We start from the raw sequence: 23,765 nt of genomic DNA on the forward strand, positions 1-23,765 counted from the left end.
TATATATATATATATATATATATATATATATATATATATATATATAAATTGTTAAAAGCAGGTGCGACTTGTTTCATAAAAAACTAAAAGGATGATTGGAGCTGTTGTGATGCCACCTATCTGTTGGTGAACAACTTCTTTGAGTAAAAAAAACAAAACAGGTCTCTCTTGACAATGAGTTCTCATGACTCAGTGAGACTACCCGTATAAATAAAGGGTAAATGACAGTCAGGTGTTTTGCCTTAATGTTTTTATTTTTATTTTTGGAGTTCAAATTTTGGTACCACTTTACAATAAGGGTCTCCTTATAGCTGGCTAATAAATAGTTTATAGATGGTTATTAATTCTACTATAAACACTTTATGAATCTTTAATAAATACCTATTATGCATTAATTAAGGGTGACAGAGTCTAAGCTGACCAGTTTCTTGCCAAATAGTGAGCCAAATCTGTTCACCAATACATTTCATCTAGAGATGTTATATTAAACATTTCAGACTAAGTTACTACCTTGTAAGCACAATAAGCATTTGTAAACTTTTTTTTAGCATATAATATTGTACATTATCACTGCATTATAAATTATAAGTATCTCGGTGATAAAGTACAATATCCATCTATCCATTTTCTTCCACTTAACAGGGGTTGGGTCGTGGGGGTAGCAGCCTAAGTAGGGAGGCCCAGACTTCCCTCTCCCCAGCCACTTGGTCCAGCTCCTCCGGGGGAATCCCAAGACGTTTCCAGGCCAGCCGAGAAACATAGGCCCTCCAGCGTGTCCTGGGTCTTCCTCTGGGTCTCCTCCTCATGGGATGTGCCCGGAACACCTCGCCAGGGAGGCGTCCAGGAGGCATCCTAACCAGATGCCCGAGTCACCTCAACTGGCTCCTCTCGACGTGGAAAAGCAGCGGCTGTACTCTGAGTCCCTCCCGGATGATTGATCTTCTCACCCAATCTCTAAGGGAGAGCCCAGACACCCTGCTGAGAAAACTCATTTCGACCGCCTGTATCCGTGATCTTGTTCTTTCGGTCACAACCCAAAGCTCATGACCATAGATGAGGGTAGGAACGTAGATTGACTGGTAAATTGAGAGCTTCACCTTTTGACTCAGCTCTCTCTTCACCACGACAGACCGGTACAGCGCCCGATTCACTGCCGACGCTGCATCTATCCACCTATTGATCTCACGCTCTATTTATTCCTAATTTGTGAACAAGATCCCGAGATACTTAAACTCCTCCACTTGGGGCAGGACCTCCTCCCCGACCCGGAGAGGGCACTCTACCCTTTTCCGGCTCAAGACCAGGACCTTGGATTTGGAGGAACTGATCCTCATCCCAGCCACGTCACACTCAGCTGCAAACCGCTCCAACGAAAGCTGTAGATCACGATCTGATGAAGCCAATAGGACCACATCATCTGCAAAAAACAGAGAAGCAATCCTAAGGCCATCAAAACGGATCCCCTCAACACCTTGACTGCGCCTAGAAATTCTGTCCATAAAAGTTATGAACAGAATCTGTGACAAAGGGCAACCTTGGCTGAGTCCATCTCTCACTGGGAACGAGCCCGACTTACTGCCAGCAAGGCGGACCAGGCTCTGACACCGGTTGTACAGGGACCTAACAGCCTGTATCAAAAGGCCTGGTACCCCATACTCCCGGAGTACCCCCACGGGGCTCCTCAAGGGACATGGTCGAACGCCTTCTCCAAGTCCTCAAAGCACATGTGGACTTGTGGGCAAACTCCCACGCACCCTCCAGGACCCTGCTGAGAGTGTAGAGCTGGTCCAGTGTTCCACGACCAGGACGAAAACCGCACTGCTCCTCCTGAATTTGAGGTTCGACTATCCGAAGGACCCTTCTCTCCAGAACTCCTGAATAGACCTTACCAGGGAGGCTTAAGAGCGTGATTCCCCCTGTAGTTGGAACACACTCTATTGTAAAGTACAATATTATATCCTAAAATAATTAGGTTTACAAATGCTTATTGTACTTACAAGGAAGTAACTTATTCTGAAATGTTTAATATAACAACTCTAGATTAAATATATAGGTGAACAGATTTGGCTCAATATTTGGCAAGAAACTGATCAGTTTTGTCTCTTTCTTGCCCTTAATTAATGCAGTTATTAATGATTTATACAGTGTTGATAGAGGAATTAATAACATCTATAAACTATTCATTAATCATCTATAAGTGAAGCCTTATTGTAAAATGGTACCAAAATGTTTTATCAATAAAAGGGGAAAAATTGGAGAACAGGGCTTGAAAATGAACCTTAACCCAACTTTTGTGTTTGCTGCTCGATATATCTGACTAAAAATCCACAACGATACATCTCAACGGATGCGATGATGAATCTTTTTATAACTTGTTTTTTTTAATGAACAGTAAAAATTTAGATCTTCGCTTTTTATGTCCTGTAGGCCTCTTTTACCTGAGCTAATACAACTTATTTTACATGAGTTAAAAAAACAGAACATTTTATCTCTTTTCTTTGAGCAGAATGTAAGAATAACCTCAGCTGGACCCTCTTCATCATCTCGTGTCTCTTATACTCCATGTTGTCTTCAACTTCTGGCTGTTTCTCCTTTTATAGCATCTTTCATCTCAGGTTCCCGGCCTCGCTCCACGTCACGACTGCCGTGATTCAAGATATGATCAAGGGCCTCAGCAGCAGTATATTAGTTTGTGTGCTGCCTCTGAATGGGTTGTGAGCAAGACCTCAAAAACCATTTATCTATCAGAGCTGCAAGAAAAGTTTTCGATTACGATTGAAACGACATTGTGACTGTGAGAATGTCGATAACGGGACAGATTTCTGCGAGTGTTGCCATGGAAGCTAAAAATGGAAGTGACGCGTGTGTATCTCTGCATGTGTGTGTCCACTCAAAAACAGATGCTGATAATTGTATGTCTGTCTGCTGAAGTCAATTTTAAACTATCGCCGTCATATTAATTTCTAATCATTTGCCATTTTTGACCAGTTACACCAAGGGTGTGACAGAATTCAATAAATTAAAAAAATTTATGAAAACGACCTGAAATATGTTTCTGTACATATGATTTGTGTGAACAAAGTCGTAAACTCTCATGTAAATTGTAAATAGAATGTGTATATATGTGCATGCACCTCGTCCTATTATTTCATTATATTAATAAATTTGTAGTCTTTACTGTCATTATGATCTGAATGGTATGTTATTATAATGCCTTAGTGCACTGGCATCAATAGCAGCTGGTCTGACATGCTTATTGCTTTAGATTTTAAATTAAAAAAGTTAAATCTGGTCCTCTGGAAGGATGGGTTCAAAAACAACAAAAATTGTAAAATTTTGAACCTGTCCAGAGGAACAGACTTAACTTTTTTAGATTTTTCTGCTTAGATTATTGAACATGCATCAGAATATTAGTTTTGAAACCTCCCCTTTTTTGGGCTTCAGAATGAGGTATTTTATCATGATATCCTGCGTTAAAATCCTCCACAAGCCATACAGTTTGTTAATGCGGATTAGATGTCCGCTGCTGGAAAATGCTGATATAAATCAGAACCCTGCACGCTCATAATTGACATTAAAGTCACACTCGGCATGAGAGCATAAACATGTTCTATATTAAACGGGTTGATGGCCAAACTTATGCTAAACTATTATCTCTAAAACTATAAAACCAATTACATAATTCATTAGTGAGGAAATAGATTATTATCAGAGTGCTGTGCAGAGACATAAAAAAATCTTCCTTGAGGGAAAAAGACATTTATCTTGCAGACTGACCCACTTTTTAAATGCCAATAACATCTTTATTATAGCTCTGATCTCTCTGCAGGTGAAGCTGCTGCGCTTTTATGATGGCAAATCTGTGTGGCTGCAGCACCCACAGCAGCTAGTGTGACAAGGAGAAAGGATTTCTTAGCCTAATGTAATTTTGTCATGAATGGGACAAACTTGCACACTCAATCAGAATCTAACCTGTTGAAAGAACGGGCGTTATGTGAAGTTTATTGAAGAAACTAAACCTGAAATAGCTGATTTATTTGGGATCTGCTAAACAAATCCAACAGCAACTTTTTATTGCTGCAGCAACTGAAAACTTCAGCAGGTTGCAGTGAGCTAAAACAAAAGAAACAACCAACAATAAATCTTTAAGCAGGCGTTTGAATTTGTGCAGTCTAAAAATCCTCACAAGTTTCTTTTCGTTCAACTTTTTTCTGAAACCAGTTCTGAATGGAAGAAAACAAGAAAAGGACACCCTCTGCTGTTTCGATGAGTTTCATGCATACTGACTGAAATGATGCTGCTTTTGTCATATTTAATATATTTCTCTGGCATCGTTCCAAACAATAAAACTAGTGTTCAAAGTAGAGGTCTCCTTATTTTTTTTATTTTTTTTTTTTATTAGCTTAAGGTGAAGTGCCTTTGTAAACAAGACAATTATCAGAACACTGCACAGTAAGTTCATGTCAAAATTAGATGGTTCACATGTATTAGTTTGTATTATACCCAAAAAAACAAAACAAAAAAACAGTTCTGCTCTCTGGTATTATTTGCATTTTGATTACATTTTCCTTAAAAACACATAAAAACACACATCAGACCGAGTTTGAGTCTCACTTTTATTGGTTTATTTGTAAAATATTCACATTTAAAAGTAATAGTTGTGACACTGAGGCTCATAGCACTGACAAACACACTTTTTATTCAGTGCACATGCATCATGCTGGATTCAAAGCCCTTAAAAAACAAACAAAAAACAAAACAAAAAAAATCACAGTTCTTTGTGCCTTGCAGTTGAATGTGAAGTCTGTGTCCATCCAAATCAGTCTCAAAGAGCTGTGCATTTCCCTTCAGGCTCCAGAGAGACTAATAAACCAAACACCAAGCTATTACACCAATAAAGCACAGCACACACACATGCACACACGCACAGACCGTTATAAAAGCTGAGTGGCACAACAGTGCACATGGCGACTGGTTGCGAGGGCTTTTGCAGCCGTTAATAAAGCAGAAACCAATCTATTGGTAGAGCTGTCGATCTTCAGCGTTCTGATTCTCCGCTGGCTCGCCTTTGAGACTACTCTGACTTTTCTGTAAACTTGAACAGGATTATTTTGAACTCTTCAAATATAAAGCAGTGCAAATGTTTGTCAAAATGTAATTCTGCTGCAAAACAATCAATCAGTACTTTATTTATACACTACCACTTTGCAGTAACTATATGAACATTGTCCTCTGAGACAGTCCATCCCACCTGGTCTCCATCTCCTACCAAACGACACATTACAACACTTTAGTTTCAAACCGTACGTTGGGCGAGATGGATGTAAGACCAGGCGTTAGACTTTTCCCTCCCTGTCGCCTCCTCCTCCCCTCAACTCTGTTTCCAGTCATCTTATTTGACAAAGTGCAGGGCCTCGGCCGCCACCACCGAGCCTTTGCTGCTGTCGAGGCTGGTCACCAGCTTGAAGCCTGATTTCAGTGCTAGCATCACCGTCTCCAGTTTCAGACAGTCCAGTGTGCACAGGAACGTGCTGTCCTCCTTCAGGACGAGCCGTGAGCCGGGCTCCGACTTGATGAAGTGTCGGAACTGGATCACGTTGGACGACACCACAAACTCCTCTGGGAAGCCGTCTAGACGGCTCTTGGAGATCTGCACCAGCCGCGCTTTGACCTTGTCGATGAAGCCGGCGTCGCTGCAGTACACCTTGAGGCCCTGCGACCTCTCGTGGCTATCGGTCACCTCCAGGAATGCCGGTTCTCGCTGGGCAGCCCTTTGGCTCTCCCACTCGGCCACGGCCTCCACCAGTTCACTCAGGCGGTAGAAATCGGCCTCCCGCCGCAGGAGCCCCGCCTCCCGGAAGTCATCAGGCAGCTGAAGCTCACCGGTTCGAAGGTAGTTCAGAACGTGGCGAAAAACGGGACCGTCCCTGTCGACAAAGGGGTTGCCCATAGAATCTGTGTGCTGAACGGGCTTTTTACCATTGGCCAGTTCTTCCAGAAAGGACCCCAGGTGCTTGGAAAGGGTGGTCCGGTGGGCAGTGTACAAAAACCCCCCTACATTGAGGGTGATGGTGCCTGAAGAGGGCTTCTTGAAGCTCTTGCTGGGCTGCAGCAGGTCCGGGTTGATGTGCCTCAGTTCACTTTCCATCCTTCTGAGGTTCCATTCCATTCCCCAGTCACCCCCTCCAGCCTCGACCCAGCCTCCTCCCCGAAAGCTGGCGTCCCTTCGCTCCTCTGCAAAACTAATCAAGTCCCTTTCTGTCTTTTCGTTTGGACGTGGGTCCCGGGTGCAGCTGGGAAACGGAGGACGTGTTGTCAGCTGTTGTGGAGCGAGTCAAACGTTTTAAGATTGGGCAAATGCTGCCTGGCAGAGCTCCGGTGAAGTCGGAGCTGCAAACAGACCGGCTCCGTGTGCCGCTCCGTGTCCCTCCTCTCTCCTTTCTCTCTTTAAGAGTGGGTGTGCAAACGGCGTCACGTTCAGGGAGGGGAAATATGTGAGCAAATAACAGAAGAGTGTGGATTCTAGAAGCTCTTTTCTTTCTGTTTCTCAACCCTTTATTGTCTCTTTAGATTTTTTTAAAAACAAAATAATATGTAAAATAAATATCTCTCGCACCAGATGGAGAGGGGGCTTTTATAATTTTTGTGCTGTGAAATTGTCCGACTTGTGTGAGTCTGAACATGGAACTCCTTTTTGCAGCCAAATCCATCTGTTTACCACACATTACTCTGTGAAGTTGAATCTGTTGGAGATGGTTGCCAGTTAAATGTGACGAGGCTTGATGTGCTCGGGTGATGGCAGCCAGGAATGGGCTCCTGGAGCCTCATTGATGCAAATTAAAGCAACTGGGAATAAATTAATGAAAATATCTTGTTTTCTCTGACAGTTCACTCTGTCTTAACAACCATTTCCTGTGCACTCATTGTTTGTGTGTTTTGCCTCTGAAGGAAATGGACCAATTAGGGTCGACGCCTGTCTGGTCGTGTATGACCAGTTTTCAGTTGGTTAATATTTTGGCCTGTAACCCTCTGTTAGGGGAACTGCAGAAGACTGTCCATTTGCTGCAAACGGTTCATACTACTACTCTTCTACTGTGTGTGGATGTGTGTGTGCGTGTGTTTCAGCTGTGCAACTGCAAAAATCGCACTTTATATCAAAGACGAGGAAACGCACAAATGATCCAGCAGTGCAGTGAGAACGTTCTGGTTTCAGACGGATTGAAATACAGTATGTGACAAAAAATTTCCTGCAGATAATTCTGTCAAGTGTCAGGATTTAAAACACGGGGACAAGCTAGGAGGCTGGAGTTGAGCTCCAGGCTGAAAACATGATGATTATTTTGCTTGACACTATATAAAAGCCTCAGTCCGTTTCACTCTTTTTCGATTTGCATAATGTCTTTTAAAAAATGGGAATTTGTGTAGTATATTTTACTGGTGGATTATGTTTGATTTGCTTTAATTACTGCCTGCTGATGAAAGGTGTGTGTTTGTGTGCCCGTCTCTTCACAAAATATACCATGAACCACTGGATGAATTTTAATGAAACTTCCATCCTTCCGTTTTCATCTGCATCAACTGGGCCAGGAGGAAACCCCAGAAATCCCTTTCTTCAGCCCCTCCTGAGGGATCCCAAAGCAATAGAAAAAATAAAATAAAATCCCCCCCATTGAGTCCTGGATCTGCTCTGTGGTTTCCTCTGTGGGACATACCTGGAAAACCTCCAGATGGAGGCGCCTTGGAGGCATCCTAATCAGGGTAATTAAAAAAATGCCAGGGTAACAGGCAATTAACCCCTGCCCAGGTCAAAACTTGGTGGTTTGGTCCAGACCAGAATGTACCCCAGGAGATAAACTCTCCTAGGCCAAATTGTACCTGGGGGTGTAAAATAGCCTAGGCCAGACTATAGGTCATGGTCAAGGTTTCTTTGTCATTCACATCATATGTGATACATGTGGTGGAACAAAATTGTGTACACAGGGTCCCAGTTACATCCAACAAACGTATAAATTGTAAAAGAAAAACTACAATAAGATCTAAGATATGAACTAAGAAATAAGAAATACACCCATCTATGTACATAATCATAATGAGGGATATGATAGGCATAGGCCATTTCATACTTTTCATACCAAATGTTTAGTTTTAAGATTTACGTCAGTTAGCTTTCTCACTTAACTTAGCTAACAAAGCTGAGCCCCCAATAAAATGTTGAAATATTAAGTAATTCTTGTGTATATGACTCAATACTACTGATATCACGGGGGTGTGATCTGGCCTGAAAGATATGAGCCTAGGCCTACACAGGGTATAAGCTAGCCTAGACCCCTATATTAGTCTGAATGGGGTTATATTTTGGCTAGTTAAGGTGGAACCACCTCAGCTGACTTGGTTCTATGCAGAAGAGCAGTGACTCTACCCCGGGCTTCCCCCTGGATGACAGCGCTCCCCACTTTATATCTTGACTTTATCTCTCATCTTACAGAGGAAACTCATATCAGCAGCTTGAATTCATGAAACATTTAAGAAAATATCATTGGATGCTCATCTATAACACTTGCATCTCATGCTCAGAGCATGACGACTCGTGAAATTGCCTAAGATGGCGCATGACGTTATTTTCAAGGTTTGCCCCAAACGGCAGTCGACAGCATGTGGTGTCACTTTAGCTTTTGTGTTCACTGAACGTGTGAGTGTTTGGCCATCAGAGAGACTGTTCAACCGAAACTCAGTGTGTTCTGACAACACATTCTGTTCACTTCAGCTGCCACATGGAGGGTTAATGATTTCATTGAGTCTTTCCTGAAACACTTTCATCAATGTCTTCTAGCTGTGATCATGAGAGTCTGAGGTCTGGTTTCCTGTGCTACATGTGGCATCGTAAAATATGCATATTATCATTGTTTCTCTGGTGTCCCACCTGGATACACTTTGCACTGTGTCTGCATACTAAACCTCACTGCAAGAGTCTGACCCCAAAAACTGTCCAGTGCAGACAGTTTGTAACCCACTTTAGTTTTGGTTTTACACCAAGGAGGCATGCTCGTCAGTTTGTGTAATTCATCAGAACTATTTGTTTTTGCAGCAGAAATGAAACAGCTTGTTAAATCCCAAGCGTGTTTACTTCACCAGTAGGCGAAATGGATCAGAAAAAAAACAGTCAAAAAATCTTTAAAGAAACAGAATCAGTCAGTCTGGTACTGAGACAGGAGAACGAAAAACATGTCTTATCTGAACATTTTTGTAAACTGATGGCTGCAGATGACTTCAGCTGTTCAGCTTTCCCCCACTGAGTCCTAATCCAAATGAGACAAAACCACAGAAAGGATTTTTAAAAACACAGGCAGTGATGTAGAAGCACTTTGTCAAAACAAACACGACTTCTCTCCGTCTGGAATTACCGATTGAACTCTTGACTGCTGGTGACTAGGAGACAGTTGCTGAACAAATACTTTTTTTTTACTTCGATTAACAATAATTTCATACTTTTGACATATTTGTGTACAAGCACAACTGCAAATAAATTGACATTCCTACAAAATGCATATACAGTAGTCCCTCGCTACTTCGCGGTTCGTTTATCGCAGATTCGCTCTATCGCGGTTTTTCAAAATAAGACTGGACATGACACACAGTTGGCTGATTGATGGATGAGCCGCATGATCGGCATGGAATTTTTATTTTAAATAAATTATTTAAAATGATTTAGCACCTGCTGCACCTTTGTGCAGCCCATACTGCAGAAAAAACTTCCTGCTGCAGCTGATCAGCTGTCTTTATTGCAAAGCAGAGAAGTGGGCATGGCCAAGAGTGCTTGCAGGTGGCAAAAAGCAGACGAGGCAGGAAGCTGAAATCATGACATTATGTGCTCTTTTAAGAGCGTTTAGAGTTTAGAAACCTTTTATAAAAATATGTTATAACAACCGGCTTTAAAAACCTGCGATACAGTGAAACCGCAAGAAGTGAAACGTGATGTAGTGAAGGATGGTATTTGATATTATTATTTTGGTCAGAAATAGTGTTTATGTCTAAGGTTAATGTGAAAAAACAGGCAAAAATATAAAATCTGAGCAAATAAATCAGGATTAAGCAATAAAACTTGCAGTGTGAACATAGCCTAAATTCTTTGTTCTGTCTCAAATCAGTTGCAGTTAGATTTCAAACCCTCCCACAGTTGTCTCATATTTTTTTTCAAACTTTTTGACTTACAGAAACTAAATTGAGACGGGTTCTGTTAACTGTTTTGAGAGAATATTTGTCTTGCGAGTTTTTCCAACCATGTTAAAAATTCCAGCGCCGTGAGAGTCGAGCCCTGCGAGTCACACAAAGAAATTGAGAATCTTCACAAAAGTTTTGAGGCATTTTTGGAAAGTCCTTACAGTTTGCAAACAGTCGCAGCTCCAAGAAACAGACTTTATGTTTGAATGCACACAGAACGTAAAATGTAAAAATGTCCATGCGCCTAAAGCAGAATTTCATCTAGTTTACCTGGCAGAAGAGAGGAAAGCAGACTTTGATGGCATTCTGCAGACGTGACGATGAAAACACCATTGTCTCAAATGAAGATTAAAACACTGGTTTTCTTCTGAAAATACCACATCAGGACTTAGTGCATGCAGACCAGACTTACAGGAGCAAAAAATGTGAAAGACTAAACAGTTTCTGGTTAATTTGAAGTGATGTCAAATAATTTTAGGGGTCAAATGTTAAATATTTTCCTCACAGCACCTTCTAGCGATTTGCTAATTGCTGGTATCAAGATAATTACAGTAGGTATGTTTAAACCTTTGCTCCAAAAGCTAATTCATAAATGATTCTGTTTTTGACACATGTTGGTATTTTTCATTATTATTGTTTTAATTCACCTGTAGTTTGTTAAATGTATGAAGGGATCCTAAAAGCAGCACGTGGTGACTCGTGTTTATTGAAAACTATGAGAAACCTCATAAAAAATTTAACTTCAACACGAGCAGGAAAATCCTGGCTGCTCTGCTGCCCTGTGGAAAAATACATGAGGGACGTTTTGTGGATCTCCTTTCTTGAATTAATCTGAGAGCAACAGGTGCTGATGCAACAGGTTGCCATACACTGAGATGATCCAGCACGTAACTTTTGTTTTAGTTGCTCTGAGTTGCTGACAAGTTCCCAGAGTGACAGCTCCATGCTGTGATTTTTCTAATCGTAGGTGATTTGTTGTATCATCCTTAACGACACTCGACTGGAATTGCAATCGAGGGCAAAATGCATCAGGAGAGGAGGTTTGTCCTGCTTTCTGCCTCCCGTTCATTAACATTTATCTCACAGAGAACAGTCATCGTTCTTTAGAATATGTTTAATCTCTTTCTCATAGTGGCAGCTCCAAATGTTGCGGAGTAAATTTCTCAAAATGCCGCGAACAAGGACTCTCCTTCTCTGTCAGCTGTGGTGAATTATTCATAGCGTGGCTCTAAGAGCGTGCGGTTTAACGGAGTCACTGACTGCTGTGGAGCTGGCATGGCAACCACTCAAATAGGGCCGTGTCGGAGCTCAGAGCTGTCAATCTGTGGCTTCCTTTATGCTGAGAACCATGGCATGGTACAAAGGGTTTGTGAGTCAGGGGTGAGGCTAATATGAATAGATCAAAATCAGGATTTTTAATAAAAAATGTTTTTTTAAAGTTCCCAGAAGAACGCAACAATCAGAATCAGAATAAGCTTTATTATCATTGTATCGAAATACAGTGAGATTATGTTCGTCCAGTCGTCTGAAAGATAGGCGAAGTGCACGTTGCTGCTGCTAATAAGCGCGGCCCCTTATTCTTTATCAGAATATTTTAGATGGAAAAAGGGTAAGAACCATGAGGGTGGATAGTGGTATTACCAAAAAAAGATCTCTTCACATCTTGTCTTATCAGGACACAATTTGAGACATCAAAAAAACTCTACCAGCAAACACATTTGAATTCAGATTAGTCCATGAGCACTTTCAGATAGGCCACAGTTCTGATGGTATTGTTTAAGCCAGCAGTTCTGATAAGCCTGCACAGAAGTTCTCAGAGTGGGGGGGGGTTGCGATAGACAAAGATTTTGTCCCTGGTTACCCATGTCCCAGGAGAAATTTGATGGTCGGCTCGTATCCGAGGCCAAATGGGGGAGTCAGATTCAGATAAGCCACAATTGATTTTTCTTCAGGCAGATAATTTTTCCTCATCAGCCTCGAGTCCTTTTGGAACTTTCCGGTCCAAAATGGCCAAATTTATGGGTATCCACTCCACTGATCCATATTATGAGCCTCCTTCAAGGTCGATCCCAACATGCTGATGAGTCCTAGGAGATGCAGGTGGCCTGTGATTCTCACAAGTCACCTCCTTCTTACGTTTAGCTCGTAAATCAGCTGATTTTGAGTACTCATAGCAAGAACCAAACCTTCGCACTGACTTGGAAGCTTTGTCATGACCGAAACTGCTGCCCATGTCTTCTACAAAAGTCATTAAAACAGAGCCCCACCGATGCCAAAGAGCAGACCCCCTTCTCTCATAATCCAAATATATAAACGTCTTCAGCGTCCTCCTGAGACAGAACTGAGAGGCACATCAGCTGCCAAACTCCTCACGGATCTCTGATGTGCCCTGAAACGTGAGTCTCAGCCGGACAAGAGGGTTCTCCAGGACCCTGTCATTTTGTTGAAAATGATATATATAAATAAATGCTTAACTTCATAATACAATATGCAGGCATGCACTACCCTGTAAGCATGTCCATTTGTATTGTCTTGGCTGAATTTACACTTTTTTAAAACTGTACATAGACATAAACATAGATTACAGGGTTGATTATGGTTATAATTAAAGAAAATTACAGGTTTTAAATCATTCCACATAAACATCCTCTTTTGCTTATCAGATTCCAACATATTTGTTCACCTACACCGATTAGACCAGCCTAATGTAGGTAAGCCCCATAACTCATTGAGCTTCGTTTACCTTGAGTGTGTGAAAACTACTTGAGGAAATTCAAACAGCACCATTCAATATAGCTCAAGATAACCATATCCATCCATCCATCATCCATTATATTTACCCGCTTCTTCCTTTCCGGGTTGTGAGGGTCACTGGTGCCCATATCCAGCCATCACTGTGCGAGAGGCAGACCCTGGACAGGTCACAAGTCCACCACTAGGCATGATATCCATGTATTATGTTTTATTTTACAATATGCAATGAGTAATTACACATACTATGTTACAGTGCTGTCTATCCATCCCTCCATCTGTGCACGTTTTCTTGTCCGGTCTCTGAATTGGTCATCCTTTAACATAGAAATGTCAAACCCTTCTTTCCCTAAATTGGCCTTATCTGTCCTTTCATAGGACAGTCCACTGTAAATTGTCCATGGTGTAACACCACAAATGTTTGACAGAAAATGTCATCAGACTATGGCTCCATATTGGATCTTATTTGTATTAAAACCACTTCAGCCAAGGAAATCTTGAGTGGTTCTGGGGAAGTCCACTTGTCTGATCAGAAAATGGTTTGGATAGGCTGGTAGTCATCAACAGGTGAGTTCTTCACACTGATAGCTGCAGTTTCTTACATGTTCTTCAATGGAACTCTTTACACCATGGACACCACAATAATGTATATATTAATACACATATAATGAAGATTGTTGTGTGAGGGAATTCACACTTTGGATTTTGATTACTCTGACAATTTACTGACTGGTATGTTTTGTACCTCTGGCAGAACTCTAGTTGTTTTTGTGATGGCAGCTATTGGGACATCAATGAAGCAAAATTACAAAATTAGGAACAATAAAGATTGCAGTACTGTAATGTCACATGATGTATCATGCATCCCATGATTTCAACATAATTTACCTTTTTCAAAATGATTTCAAGTTGATTAATTTATTTATTTTGTTTAACAAAAGCTCTTTTAAAAGCTGCATTAGCATTTTTGCTTTGAGCACCTCCATCTTCTGAAGATATTTCTAGTTTTGTCCCAAAAAACGTTTAAAGTTTGGGTAAAAACAAATCAATGTATAGATATGTGCAGTACTTTCCTTACCAGCTAAATTGAAATGGACAAATTTTGTGAAACCTTTTAAAAACTCAACAAAGTGACAAATTTTAATAACGGAGAAGCAGCGAACGCCTTAAACAGTCTGCACCACCCGAGTTTGAATCCTCCACCAGCTCTCTGTTTATTAGCAGCACATCAAAGCTGGTTTGTTGCATATGGATGGATGCAGCTCATCGACGTAAAAACCTAAATGAGTGGGTGGAATGGAGCTACAAAGGTTGGCAAGTCATTAGAAAGTTAACGAATGGCATCATTACGTTTCCTTAATGAAGCAGCCTCTGGGCCTGGAAGACACGAGCTCTAATGGAAAATTATATTTGGAGGTCCAATCAGGCGACTGATTCCCCCTCAATCCCACCCTCATCACTTCTTATTCAACATGTGTCGACGAGTTTGTATCACAGTGAAGACTGATGTGCATTTAAAAAAGTAAAAAAATATATTTTCTGCCATTTTATATCTAAACACTCCTGGGGATTGCATTTTGTACAACCAGATGTAATAAATATCAGTGCTCCAGTGTATTTATACACTTTAAAGTGATAAAACGGCACATATATGACCTGATTTGGACATTTATATTTGCATACATTAGCAGTTTTTCCAGTTCAGGTGGTGTTTCACCAACAGGACCGGAGCTGTGGTCATTATGTGAACAGCTTCATTAACTTGCCAGAATCCATCAAAAACCTTCATCATCTACTCCGACTTCAAACAGGAGACCTGGAAATACAGCTAAGAGAGATTCATTTATTTACTAAAAAAAGACCACCTAATTTATGGTTTAAGTGCGTGATATTTTAGGCTCTTTGTTTTTTAAATAATGTGCTATAACTTTTTTTAGTTTTACACTTTCATTTTTTTAATTAAAATACATTTTTTTCATATTGAGATATTGTTAACTTAATTAAAATCACCTTCAGCATATCTGCTGTTTTTTCTACTTATGGCAATTTTTGCACATAGCAGCATATTTTAGCTTATGTTCTGCAAATTTTTTCCTGTTGTACTTAGTTTAACTCAAATTCTGCTAACTTTAGCATCTTTTCGGCTAATTTTAGCCTCTGGTTTTTTTTTTCATTTTAGCCCTTAATTTGTTCATTTTAGCCCCTATTTTGTTCATTTTAGCCCTTGTTTGGTTCATTTTAGCTGCTCTTAGCTTATTTTAGCCTGTTCTAATTTTAGCTCCTGTTTGGCTATTTTAACCCCTTCATATTTCAGCCTCTGTGAAGCTTATTTTAGTTCCTGTTTAGCTTACACTGTTATGTTTGATTTAGTCTCAGTTCTGAATATGTTAGCCTCTGTTCTGCCTATTTTAGTCCATTTGTTTTTTTTAACCCCTTCCTATTTTAGCCTCTGTTTTGCTCATTTTAGCCTCAGTTTTGTTTATTTTATCCTCTGTTTAGCTCATTTGAGCATCTGCTCTGCTTATTTCAGCTTTTACAACTTATTTCAAGCTCTACAGCAGATTTTAGCAAAGTCATTCAGGACTTAGCATTCACGCTGCATTTTCACACAAGATAGGATTTCTCTGTGTAGTCTGTGCTTTGGTAATCTTTTCTGAATTATTAGATGAGTCATTATTGCTGCAGAGGAATTTGAATGCAAGTTTAACTAAAGGTTACTCAGATAAAAAAATGTTGAGTTGATCTTTCAGCAGGAAAGTGATCTAAAGGACCACAAGACGACTGCTGAAAGAATATTTCACCCATGAGAAATCAAAGTCTTGAATCAGTCTTCACAGACCTAAATCCCAGAGTGTCTGTGTGATGACTCAAGGGGGAAACGTGAGCTGATGTGGGGGAACTGAGAGCTTTGCTGCCTGGAACATGGTAGAAACTTTCCCCTAAACTCATCTTCTGCACAGACTTAGACTTTGTTCACGTGGAAACACGGCGCCGGTTCAAGAAATGTCTTAATCTGCAAAGAAACATCCAAAACGATCAAAACCTCTACACCAGGGGTCTCAAACTCAACTTACCTGGGGGCTGCTGGAGGTAGAGTCTGTGCGAGGCTGGGCCACATCAAGTATTCCACAAAAAAAAAAAAAAAAACTACAATGCTATTATTGCTAGTATCACTCAGCCCCCTGTGAATAGCAAGAAGCCATCAGGGTACTAACGAGCCATTGTTAGGCTGAAGGTCCTCCTTGATCATGTGAACAGCTAGTTTTGAATGTCAAAAACTAATTGGTTGATCCACTATTAGAAAGTGCTGACTGAACAACTCCACAGACTGAAAAAGTATTTCAGATGAAAGACAAAACGTTTCAACAATTTTTTTTAAATGTTTAACTCATCCAGAGGACCTGATTTAACTTTTTTTTTATTTTTCTACCTGGATTATTGAGCATGCATCAGGATATGTGTAGCTACATTCTTTTCAATTGATTTTACCGACATACAAAACTTCATTACCGTTTTAGCGTCGATACAAAAAGTACCAAAACACATAAAAATATAACTAATGCATCAAACAATAATTGGGTACATATATCAGACCTTTGTCCACAATCCTTCTTCATTATATATCCAAAAATAATCGTTTTACCTCTACAATGGAGTGACGAGTACTTAGCCTGGATGCGCGGCCCAGTGGCTATTAAAGCAGAATCCCAATGGAGTTCTGAATTAGCGGCAACAGCAATCCTGTTAAAAACAACGTTTCAATGAGCAATCACACGATTGTTTTAGATATGAAACAATGCTGCTACTAGATGACAACAGACTCACCGTATGATCGAGTTTGCAAATGCAGATTTGAAATACATCAATTTGTTTGGGAGACGCAGGAACAGAGCACACCACAGCAACAGTGAAGACTGAGGAGGAAGTAAACGTGACCCGTGGCTTTAAATAAAAATTAGAGAGTTTGGGGGCAACACAGGAAGTGGGAGCGCAACAATAAAGTCATCAAACTAAATGAGGGTTACATGAGGAAAAAACACGTGGGCCGCAGTAACACCAAGCTTTTATTTCAGGTAGGGGGCCACAAAGTATCGGTCCGCAATTAGCCCCCGGGCCGCGAGTTTGAGACTCCTGCTCTACACCAACTATGCCAGGCCTCTGTGGCATTGTACTATCACTTGTGTCACTGCCAAAAACAGGAAATGAGGCGTAAATGCTCACACAAATCAAGCATGTTGTCACAAGGACTGAAAGACAGAGCGAAAGGACTGAATATGAACAACAAGTTCAGTGCTTTTATTTACAGTGAACAAATCACAGGAAGTTATCAGGAACCCTGGAGCGCAAGAAGAAGGGTCAGCGCTGAAGTTCAGCAGGAGTTATATTGATTATATTGTCCTCTGGTTCTTACTGGTCATTGATGTTTGAAGAGTCACTGATTCCTCACTGGTGGGCGAGTGGTTGGAGGGCAAGGAAGACAGCTGAGGAGGTCACAAGGAGGTTTCCAGATTTACACAAGGAGTCCAAGAACAGGTAGGTCCCAGGAGGTTCACAGGAAACAGCAAAAGGTACAGGTAAGTAAACTTGGATCACTAGAAATATAAATTTCTAGAAGCACGAACCATTGGTAAGGTAATGCTCCAGTGTCGAAGAATAGTCATCAACTGCCTTTTATACGCTGGACATCTCATTTGAGATACTGGCCTCAGGTGTGGTCAGCTGGTGCCATCTAGTGACCTCAGGAAAGAAGTGACTGGAACTCCCACACATAATCTGCTGTAGTCGTCGTCAAGATTAGTATGCACAGGAATTAGGTTGGGTACGAGGTGAGTCTATGACATCATCATTTTTAATGAAGGGTGATGTTAAAAGTTTTTTTTTTTCATTCTGGACACCATTTAAAAAATATATATTATTTTGCAGCTGCTAAAGAGCCATTTTTATTAAACCAAGGCTGAATCAATATAAAAAAATTTATGTATTTGGAAAAATTGATCCTTCCATCTCCAGCTACAGTTGGCTATGTAGCAGTTTTTCTTTTTAGTCCTTTTTACATTGAAGAAAATTATTTTTTTCTTTCTTCTATAGTCTGTTTGTAAATAGATTTTTCTAACCAGGACCACCTTTCACTCAGATCTGTTAAACTGTGTTTTTTGTAAAGGAATATTACAAACACCCAAAAGAGAGCGGAGGTCACAAAGACCAGCCTGAAGCTCACCAACAATCATCCATCACGGAATGGGTTTGATCCGCTGTTTCAAATAAAAATCAGCTTGTTGTAGATGCTGAATGGAGCTTAACGCTAGTGAACTTTTAAAAACAAAGTGCCGCTGGCGACACTGTGTTCCTTGAATCCTCAGGATTATTGTGTCAGCGTTGGGTACTGATGAAGGTCTTCGTCTGATTTGCATGTTCTGCTCTTTGGACGGACGGAGCGTGAATGAGGACTGACAGTTGGAGATGGCGGTGGTGGACGGAGGTGGGCGGCGAGCTGTTTGTTGTTTTAACATTAGGGAGGTCAGAGCTTTGAGGAGAGGGCTCTGAAGCTGATGGAGCTAAGAGACTAGAGCGAGTGGGTGTATTGCTGCCCTCCTCACCCTCCCATTCGCCTCTCTGTTCTGCTGCAGTCTTCACTTCTCTACGCTTTAAGAAACGCAATTACTTTGTGTCCTAAATTGCTTTTTTATTGACCTATTTACTCCCGTTTCTCCGATTTATTTTTAATTACGCTGCTGTTTTCTTTGTGTAGTTTGTGAATCAGAAAATAATTAGTCTCCTAATCAGAGTGTAATAATAAAGTGCTCCTAAATTAGATGTTTTTTGCCACTTTTTCTCCTAATATGACAAGTCTTAATTCTAATGGCTGCCAAAGCTATTCAGCATTAGCCAATATTTGGCTATATTTCTGACAAATGTGTAGATGTTGACCTAAAATTTAGTATAGCTGAGAGACATTCACACATATTTTGAGTATGACATCTTGCTATATAACTTCGGCTGAAAATGGCTACGCCATCTTTTCTGAACAGGAAAGGATTTTTGTCTAAAAATTTGGCAAGTTGGTCGAAGCGTTCTTTTAAAGAATGCAAGCTCTTCAATTTCAATGTTCTCTTATTCATTGTAAGTTCTGAGTACTTAAAAAAAAAAACTTGTGCATAAAATATAATCATGCTGGAAAGAATCTGCAACGTTTCAGCTGTAGGCATGGAGTCTTTTCACCTCGCAGTCATTCTGTCTCTACGTCAGTCGTTTTTGTGCATCTGAATTGTGAACATGCGTTTGAATAGACCTGTTTGGCACAAAGGAGCCATTCCCGCTGAGGTCAATCAAAAATGAAACGAGTGTAGGTGAAAAAAAAATGGGTGACAAACAGGATCCGTTTGTAAGAAACATCGTTGGAGTTGAAACTAATTTCCTTCTGGAGGGTGGAAGATTTCTGCAGACACAAGGAGAGACAAACAGAAATTATTGCATATAGAAAACTAAAACAAGTTCAGTTTAGTGATAAATGTAAGCAGAAATAAAAATGTGAATAAATGCCACAAAATGGATGTTCCAAGGAATGAATGGCACCATGCAGATGTGTTGCCTCCTCGAGTATGTGTTGAGGGTGATTCTCAGTTACCACCACTTCAAACTTTAGCTCAATGTCTGTACGTCTGATGGAGTTACTCTCATTTTTGTCAGAGTTTCTTTATTGTCATTCAAGATTTTGTCCTCAGGGTCCCAGTTACATCCAACAATAAAATGTAAAAGAAAAACAGTAATAAGATCTAAGATATGAACTAAGATAAACATCAACTAAAAATACGCTAAGCAGTAATAGCATAAAAACAATACGCCGAACAGCAGCACAAACACGAGTCTGTGTGAGCAGATGAGCACGAATGAACACAGCAACATGAAAGAGATCAGCAGCAACATGAAACAGATCAGCAGCAACATGAAACAAATCAGCAGCAACATGTGATTTTTTTTTTTCACGGTGATTGTCCTGGTTAGATATGCATGAGTCTAACAGCTTCAGGGTAGAAGCTGTTCCTCAGTCTAGTGGTTCTACACTTAATACTCCTCAACCTCCTTTCTGAGGAGAGCTGGGTAAAAGGTGTGTGTGCTGGGTGAGTGGGGTCCTTCATGATGCAGGTGGCCCTCTTCCTGCATCTGGAAGTGTAAACGTCTGTGATGGTGGGGAGGCTGACTCCAACAGACTTTTGTGTTTGCTAATGTTGCTTAGCTGCAGTGGCCATTTTGAATGAGGTTGACACATATTGAGAAGGAAGAATTGATGTACATCCTATGATTAGATTTTATTTCTGGAATGCAACTATAAGAAATAGTTTTTAATGGTGTAGAAAGCACTACATGCTCTGTTTTCAGCCACATTTTAGTGTCAGATTAGCAGATAAAAATAAAAAGAAGCACAGTTTACATCTGTTGGTAAAAAGCAGTGTAAATATTTGTTCAAATTAATATTAAATTAGCCAAAATCTCCCAATATGTCATATTGTGTTATAATTTTTCAAGTATTTTGTTGCTTCACAGAAAATCCAGCCACTTCAAGGTGAGCTTAAGTCATAAAATACGGGATGAATAAAACATGCTCAGATCAACTTTAATATATATTTTTATACATACTAAATACAAAAGAATAAAACTGAGTTTGTGACAGTCCCACTACAATCCCCCACTGTTACAGTCTGGATCAACAAAAACAGAGACAACACAAGGTGGCAAGTTCAAGAAGGTGCAATTTATTTAAAATAAAAATAGTGCAACATCAGCTTTTATGGACCTTTATTGCGGGCTCCACTTGGGTCAGGATCCAAGATTTTCCATTGGGTGATCCTACTCTCTCCAGGTCGATGCTTTGTACCTACAGGGCCGAGATTCTAAGCGAGCCATATCGAGCTGAAAACATGACATCCTCAGACAGCAGTCCATTGACTGGCCAGAGAGGGACGTCAGTCATGAGAATCATGAACATGGATATTTTAAAAGTAACGCAGTTGATGAGCAGCCTGCCGACGGGCATCGCTCATGGAAAACCACTTAAGAACCGAGTCAAAGCTGGTGAGGCTGGTGACAGAACAACATTAGTAGCATAAATTGTGTGTGGTTGAATGAAACATGTATATAACAGTGTTGCAGTCGGGCCCAAAAAATCCGATTCGACCTGGTCGCGGCCCGTAGACATCATTTCTGAACCCCACCCAACCCGACAAATTAACAGTAATTACAGGTCTGAACCTGAAAAAAAGCCCAACATTTTTAATTAAGCTTTGACTAAATATTAACGGTCAGCGGACGCGCAGCTGAATAAATGGGACAGAAGATCGGAGCTGAGGGGGCGTTTGTCCTTTCATGGTCGTCAAAGCACATTAAATCCCTGCTTCTGCCTGCATTCTGCATTATTCAGACACGGACCCTGCTCTGACATGTCCGCAGGATATTTTGGGATCTCACCCGTTTGGGTCGTCGGCTACACGCCTCCGCTGAGTGCAACAGCTGAACGTCCATTTCCGGTCAGCGTGCGGTCAAATGGCCACGTGGCTGGTGATTGAATGGTAAGCCATGTTTCCATATAATTTGCTCGTCGCTGACGCAATCAAAAGCCCAACACCGGCCTGGCCCGCACATTAAGCACATTATTATGGCTCTGCCCTAATCCGGGTCGGGCTGGGCAGGGCTCGGATTAGAAATTACAGCTTTAATGTAAAGCAAACAAAGTGAAGCCAGAGAACAGGAGGGAAACACGTATAGACAGACCTAAAGTGGTGATGTCACCACAAGTTTCAAGGAACCAAAGTGCACGAACTGTCCTAAAACAATGTTTTGATAATTGGCTATTTTCTTGTGTAAAACTCATCTATTACGCATTGAGCATGAACATTTAGTTTTATTTGACATTTGATATTTTTATTTGAGTTTTAAAAACTCATTTCTTAACATTTTCTGCCTTAAAAGCAGAGAAAAGTTTTCCCGTGAGACGTTATTTTCTGACTCCGATGCCTGATGAGCAGCTGCTGTACCATCGTGTTACCACAGAGTCCAGCTCGGGCAGCGTGACCCGAGGCTGCAGCGACACAATGGAGCTTTTCTCCCACCTCGCCTCACCTTGCCTCACCTGCTCTCAGAGCTGAAACATCAAACCACCGACGGTCACGGTGACTGTTTTTTGAAGTCTGCTAGTTTTCTTTTCTGCAGCCCCACGGTGGAGATGCATTCCACAAAAACAGGACTTTAATTGCAATTAAGGTGGAACATCCTCTGGTTTTGCTCGATAACTGTGCAATTTACTGCACATTTGACCTTTAAGCTGCAGCTCTGTGCAATCTGTTAATGCTGTAGCCGACTTGTGATGCTTTTGGCTGACCTTTGGCTGAAGCGTTGTGTTTTGTGTGAACTCGTAATCCTTCTATAGATCCAATGTCATCCGCTGAAAACTGCTGGTGTCACATGTCGGTCATCATTTAGGCCTTGAATGACTCCATTTTATCGCTCCCAGGTAAAGATTACATTTGGTGATGCAGTGTTGTTTTGTTAAATTCAGACCTCTGTTTCATAATTTGGCACGATGAAGAGGCAAAGAGGCGCTTGTGTTTTCAGCGTTACACAACAATGTAGGGGGAAAGTGATTACAGCTAAAATCAAAAGTGAAGTGCATGTAAAGGACATCAAACCACACACTAATTTAAGGCACTTGATTCTTTGGCACTGAAGAGGAGGCACTGGTTTGAACATCATGAGGTAATGCATGCAGGTTGTGGTAGTTTATTAAATATATATTCTAACTTAAACTCAAAAATAACTCAATAAGAGGGGAAAGGAAAATTCAGTTGGCTTTAATTACTTTAATTATGAGGTCTCAGTGTATAGATGGAGGCCTTATGGGTGGTTTTGACCCAAGGACAGCAGGAGGGTCCAAGCTGTTTCTTTCTGTCCACAAAGGAAAATTGTATCTTCACTTTAAATGCTTCCTTCACCTGCATCACATGTGTAAAATATTAACAAAAATATGCAAACAGGAGGCAGTAAAGACCAGGAGGACACTGGTTGCACAACGAGCGACTCGTACTGGTGGAGTTTGTGGTATCTCACAGAGATGAAGTGAATTTCTACAAGTTTAAGGAAGTAATGGAGTCTGGATGATGAAGTGCGTAGGAGAATTAGGAAATGGAGAGTCTGTTAAAGGTGCTGACCACAACAGTGAAGAAAAAGCGGGAGTTTCTTATTGAAGCCAATCTACTGTTCGTCTCAAGTGTTCCTCCCACGCACAGAAGCCTTGAGCTACACTTGGCTGCCGCCGTTCTTTGCTGTCGTTCATTCGTCAACGTTTGGTTGGAAAGAGTCTTTTTCTTACATTACGTGTCCATCTGAGCTTTGGAATGGGGAAACGAGGGGTAGGGGGTGAGAGAAGCAAACCTTTGCATTCTCTTGTCCTTGGCCCTGTCAAGGGTTTAGGCGAAGGGTGCAGTGTTTTTTGCTGTTGTTGTTGTTTTTTGTTTTTTTTAACTATGGGCTCTGACACTCACCAGTCAATAATTGCACATAATTGCATCCATTTGTAGAAAAGGCGAAGATGAGCACTAGTGAGATCAGCGGCGTGTACCGCGGAGCGTTCATCGCCTTCGGAGACTCTCACGGGCAGCCGACCGAATGTTTTTGTGTCACGTGATGTCAGGTGGTGACGCCGTGGTTGCTATGGAGACCGAGGCCACTGCTCCTGCTTTTACTCACCAACACTTACAAGTGAATGCATGCACTGTTGAGTTATCCTTCAAATAAGTGGGATTCAC

General features: G+C 40.9%; 2 protein-coding genes across 2 annotated transcripts in view; one reads left to right on the forward strand and one right to left on the reverse strand.

Annotated features, from left to right (window-relative positions):
• The window catches only part of LOC119418835 (general transcription factor IIF subunit 2-like), a 57,418-nt gene that overhangs the window by 20,851 nt on the left and 12,802 nt on the right, over positions 1–23,765 (forward strand). The gene's annotated exons all lie outside the window — the stretch shown is intronic.
• Positions 5,374–6,249, reverse strand: kctd4 (potassium channel tetramerization domain containing 4). Its single transcript, XM_037686360.1, has one exon. The coding sequence runs from the start codon at positions 6,167–6,169 to the stop codon at positions 5,393–5,395; it is 777 nt and encodes a 258-aa protein (XP_037542288.1). The 5' UTR covers positions 6,170–6,249; the 3' UTR covers positions 5,374–5,392.

This window comes from Nematolebias whitei, chromosome 13 (genome assembly GCF_014905685.2).
Source record: "Nematolebias whitei isolate Nwh7 chromosome 13, NemWhi1, whole genome shotgun sequence".
Lineage (NCBI taxonomy): Eukaryota > Metazoa > Chordata > Actinopteri > Cyprinodontiformes > Rivulidae > Nematolebias > Nematolebias whitei.